Raw genomic sequence first — 6,000 nt, 5'->3', positions numbered from 1 at the left:
AATTATTATATATGTTTTTATTAATTATATCATATATCAAATAGATTTCTAGCTATCTATTACACCATAGATTGCATTAGAAAGTTATTGTGTTTATGGATTTATTAACAGAAAGGAGTGTAGAATCAGAAGGTAATTAAGCATAAAATAATGTGTAAGTCTGTTCATTTTTGTATTGATTATATTTTGATAGGCTTGGCCATGGAACCGATATGGTTGTTACTGCTGTTGTCAGCTAACCAGTTATCAGTGGGTGCACAGTTTAATGGATACAATTGTGATGCCAACCAACATAGCAGATTTCCAGGTAAGATGCTTAATAAAATTGATGTGTACAAAAACTGTAGACTGCGATAGACCTCATCTATTAGTATTCTAAGTATTTGTACAGGATGTCTTCATTTAAGTAACTAATGCATATACATTTTTATCAAAGGTACAAAATAACAATTAATTACTTGTACTTCGTAAGTTGGCTACATGCAAGGCAATCATATAAGGCAATGCTGCTATTTATCAATTTATTCAGACGTTGTTTTATGGCTCTGTCCAAACTGGCAAGCAATTGTAAACAAAATCAAAATGGGAAGGTCCAGTTTTCCATTCTTTATTCTTGATTTTTATTTATGTATCTTCTACATAACTTTGTTCTTTATGTGTATGAGCTCTAACTAGGTCTTGGGCTGATGCAGAGTACTAGCAGACTGTGAAAAGACTGCAGTCGTTTCACAATCTGTGCTCTGCCTACACTTAACGATCAGTCGTTCAGTGTAGGCACCCTCTCTCATCCCTGAAAATGGGCAATCTGTCATTATCGGCAGATTGGCCAGCATGTTCAGGCGATGATCGATGTAAAAAATGACCAGCGGAAGCGTGCATTGCTGGTAGTTTTTGACATTTTCATGAGCGATTTATGAACAATTAATGAACGATTACGATATCATTATTGTTCAATTGCTCATTTTAATCGGGTAGTGGATACCCGCCTTAAGCACAATACCAGTCAGCGTGGTGTATTCTGCATATTTTTGCCTGCACATGCCCAGAATAAAAAAAGATGCAAATGTGCAATTGCATACTGTACATTGGGACTGATTCGAACACAGCGGCGATGTCGGATGCAATGGAGAAGTGTTGCACTGCTCATGCATCTGAACCTTGTTCATACAGAGTAACAGAACAATTTTAGACTAATGGTAGCAGAAATGTAAGGGGCATTCCTGGACTGTGATTGGGAGGTAACAGAGGTGTGGCTTATTCAGACCAGCAATTATGTTCATAATCATACAGTATCTGTACAGAGGCATATCTTTTGCACCAGTTTTAAGTATATTGAGATGTCCATAGCTCTATATACAGATGTGTCCTCTTGCATCTTTGGCACTTGCGTGGCAAACGTGCGCACATTTCATGCCATGCAATTTCCCATGGCTGCATGCACCATGGTACGCCATGCCGCAGCTGCATTTGCACCATGTAATCCTATGGATCAAGCTTGTGAACTCAGGCCCTGATTCAGACCCACTTGCGAGCGCTGAGCACTCGCAAGCGGGTTGATGTTGGCCCAGTGCGCATGCGCACGACGGACCCGGCTCCGTCGTGCGCATGCGCGAGACCCGGATAGCGACGGCCAAGCCGTCGCTATGGGTCTCGTACCAAAGGGGGCATGCTGTCGATGGTGAGTGACAGCACGCCCCCTTTGGTGGGCGTGCCGGGGGTGTGGCTGCCCAGACGGAGGCGTTCCTATGGGAACAAGTGATGTCAGTGGGAGTGCCATCAGCTCTGATAGAGCCTAAAGCACTCCAGGGCTTACGGCAACGAGACCCTACCACAAGGGTCTCGTCGCAATCCCGATGGTCGCGATGGTCACCCACAGCTATGTGAGCGGCCAGGAGGCCGCTCTAAAAAAAGAGAAGGATGGCCCTGATTCAGAGCGAGCGCTCTGTCAGAGCATCCGGCTCTGAATCAGGGCCTCAGTGCATGTACCCAGGTGCGGGAGCACGGCTCACGCCATACGTGGCAAGATTTCCCGCACAAGCAGCAAATATGCGAGTGGACATATCTTTATGTGCAGAAATACACAATTTGTGCTTCCATTATTTTTTTGGATATTTTGCTCCCACTTTGCTCTCAACTCATCAAATGGGAATATTATATAAACAAACATCATTTAAGTAAAAGACAGATATATATATATATATATATATATATATATATATTAGTATATATACAGTGTATATTATAAAAAATATAAAAAATACCTATTATTAGTTAAAGAATACTATTATTGTCAATGTGTCAAATTTTGATGCTAGGCTGCTTTTCCCTAAAATGGTCCTTCGCCAGTGGGACCTAAACAGATTTATAGAACAAAATAGTTTTTTTGGGGAGCACCTGGTTTCTCCAATTTTATATAGCTCACTTTTCACTTTTACCTTTTATTAGTATACTTTCTATTCTACAGTATTTGATAATATTCGTTTGACAATTCTTAATCTTGTACAACTTTCCTGAGTACACCCAATAATACTTTCAAATTCAAAATACAGTTATAAAACAGTCTAATTTCCAATACAACAATTTTTAAAAGCTTTTCTCACGTAATACATATAAAAAAATCACCATTTCATAACAGAGGTTTTACTTGTTTTTGCCCTTATGTTTTTGCCCTTATTATTAACCATTCAGATTAATTTTGATCAACAATGTCACCCAATGTATTTCATCAGCAAACGACTTCTTCAGGGGTGTTTTGCTAGTTGGCTATTTTTATATAGCTAACGCGATAATTGTTAAATCGCACAGACTCCTATTATTGGACATTATTAGTCTATTAAAGTTCCTTATGTAAGATTAACTTTAAATAGTTCTAACAAATTATTTCTGACTTTCCCTCTGTGCAGTTCTGGGCAACTTTAAACTTCAAATGGGGTGTTGGTGGTACAGCTTCTAACTTCAATCTCTCTCCTTCCCTCTGTGCAGCTCTGGAGCTCAAGTTTAAAAAATATATTTTATATATATATAGCAGGTAAACTATATTCAATTGATTCAACAACAGTGCCTAAGTCATATACCCAGATCACAGAATGTGTAGCCTGGAGATGTTTCAGGAAAATGGGGCACCATCAATCAGCATGGTCCCAAGTGAGGCTAACATGTGTTATATGAATTCACCTTGTATCCCACTGATTAGGGGTGGTGTAGTAAGTATGGCTTCCCCAGGACTTATCCAGACTCATAGAATACACAGAGCTGGCTTGAGGGCAGTTCCAGCTGAGCAGCCACATGAGAGTGCCAGTCCACAGGGGACATGTAGTGCAGCTGCCGCTGGGGCCCAGGACCTCCACAGTGAGATAGTAACTTCTGCCTGGACAGTGCTGGGCTGTGACCTACAGACAGCAATGCACGGCCAGGTCACTCCGCCCTGCTCAGTGCTAACAGGCCTGGTTATGATGCCTCTCTTCTGTTGTCTCATATCTTGCTCTCTGCCCAAAGCACCATTGGCCCTTGCTCACTGTACTCAGCACAATGAGTTTGGGCACTGGATGGGTGCTCATGCCAGCAGAGAGGTGCTGCAGGAGTTCCTCAGAAGCCGCTACAAAGGTCTGGACACCATCTTAATGTATGCGGCCGGGGAGTCTGACTGGATGTTAAGGGGACACGGGCATGGTACAGGAGGTGAGTGGTGTCAATTCATCCGAGTGTCCTGCGGGCCAAGTCTAGTCTTGGAGCAAGTGTCTGCCAATCAGGAGCTGCCATGGAGGGGAGGGGGTGGGGCTGTAACTGAGGATGCTGAGGCGATGATTGGTGACTGATAACATTGGCTAAGTGTCGTGTCTCAGGAACAGTCCCTGTGTTTGTAGCCTTGTTCCTGTGTTTGTGTAGTGTTAGTACAGTGATTCCTACAGTGTGCTGTATATGCAGTGTAATCCTTTCCTTATCCTCCGGCTCTATAATGCTCACAGAGAAGGTTTTGCAGTGCAGTTCCAGTGACTGACACACACACACACTGGGCTCAATACTGTTAGTCACAAGTTCCCTTGCTCCTCTCCAGCAAGTCTGCAACTTCGTTTTGCAAAGTGGTGCCAACATCTTCCTTCCATGACAACTAGTCTGACAGAGTCTGTTTTCATTTCAGATCAGGTCAGTCTTCTGTGGTGGCTAATGTGTGTTTTTATTTTTTTAATGTGGAGGTCAATGTGTATGTTTGTTTTGTTCTGTGGGGGACATTGTTTCTCTTCTGTGGAATAATTTATTTAATTAACAACTAGGATATTTTTGGGGGGTTAATAGAATAATTCATTATGAATAAAGCTGGATTGAGGATGGGGGTGGCACTCCCAAACTTCTTGCACAGGGTGCTAGTATACCTAGGGCAGTCCCTAAGAATACATATGTCAGTGTTCTTTTTTTAGTAGCAACCAGGGGCAGTATTGCCTCAACTAAGAGTATAAATAGAGAATAATACATATTAGTTTGCTTATTTATCCATGCATGCAATATGCCAGGGCCTACTGCTTTTTCTACACATATCTCTGTGCACCTCAGTGTTTATAAAACATACTTGAGAGACGTAATATTATTCAAACAGTTTAAAGACAAGGACATACAATACACAAAGCATATAAGAGACAAATAAGGGACAATGGTCACTACAGTAACCCTACTGATCACACTCTGCATAGGCCACACTATATATATTAAAATAAACAGTACATAGTTATTTTTCAATATTTTACATACATTGCTTTAGAAAAACATGAATGAATCCATTGTATAATATGGATTTGTAGCAAGTAAGTAACACAAATAAACAAAGTAACAGGTTTAGAAGAAATCAATAATGTAATAAATGAGACAGTTTGGGGAAGATAATGATAATATATTGAACTAAGCTTTGTGAGGAAATCAATCATACAATAATAACATGCAGTACAGGATGATCAGGGAGCCATGCATTGCCCTTGATAAAATTGACAGTCCAGCTCCTGACATTGCTTGCACATCCTGGAAGAATATACGTATCAATATGATAAAGGAGTTGCCTAGACATACATTGTTTCTAGCATGGCAAGTTGCCATGTTTGTTATGATGAAGACGTGTCTACACAGTACTGTGTCAAGCAAATACAGAATATCTTATCAGAAGAGGAACAGATAGAGCAATAAACTCCTTTTTATCAGTATGTGTTATCATTTTCCTGAGTACCATGGTCTCTTTTAAAACATAGAGCCTGCAGCTATATAGAAATGTGTGCTGACTACAAATAATATATTTTAACAAAAATGCAACTGTACTTTACATTTAAAATGAACACCATTTTGATTAATATTAACAAATGACATTCTACCACATATTACACAATGGCAGAAAATGTTCCTATAAATTATGATACTGTAAGTTTTCTTGCATTGCAGTCTTTGTGCAGCCCCATATGCCCATTGCCGACATTAACTTCAGAATTGTAGCGGGTGTGGTATGAAAAGATGACATTCAGAATGTCAACATCAAAATGTAGACAGCTTCTGAATGTCAACATGGACATTAGGTTGACTGCCAATATGTCGACCTATAAAAATGTCGATATGGTTAAAATATCAACATGTTCATAATGTCAAAATGTAACATATAGACACCAAAATTTCAACTTGCATTTTTTGCTAATTTTAGCCTAACCCTAACATTAAACTTAACCCTAATACTAACCCTAAGTATGTTGACATTATGAACATGACATTTTAACCATGTCATCATTTTTGAATGCCAACACATTGGTTATCAAGCTAAAGCCTAGTTCGACATTCTGATTGTCAACATTCAGAACCTTTTCACATTCTGGTGTTGACATTCTAACTGTTGACATTCTGAATGTTGATATTCTGACTGGTCCCTTTGCAGCATGTGTGGACAGCTAAATTTTAATGCTTACACTATATTAAAATTCTCTATCTTCCCTGATGTCACAGAACTCTCTGCCCAATCAGAATTTTTACCTTAGT

The 6,000-nt window shown here is 39.9% G+C and overlaps 1 protein-coding gene across 1 annotated transcript in view; it reads left to right on the top strand.

The window, feature by feature from the left end:
* The first annotated feature begins 201 nt into the window (after positions 1–201).
* Positions 202–6,000, top strand: part of LOC148513972 (zona pellucida-like domain-containing protein 1) — an 89,856-nt gene continuing 84,057 nt past the window's right edge. Inside the window, exon 1 of the mRNA XM_088481190.1 lies at positions 202–307. Within this exon, the coding sequence (XP_088337316.1) occupies positions 202–307 (106 nt within the window). The remainder of the gene's footprint in view (positions 308–6,000) is intronic.

This window comes from Taudactylus pleione, unplaced genomic scaffold (assembly GCF_031769625.1).
Source record: "Taudactylus pleione unplaced genomic scaffold, aTauple2 ptg000265l, whole genome shotgun sequence".
Lineage (NCBI taxonomy): Eukaryota > Metazoa > Chordata > Amphibia > Anura > Myobatrachidae > Taudactylus > Taudactylus pleione.
This window is presented reverse-complemented; position numbering and strand designations above follow the sequence as displayed.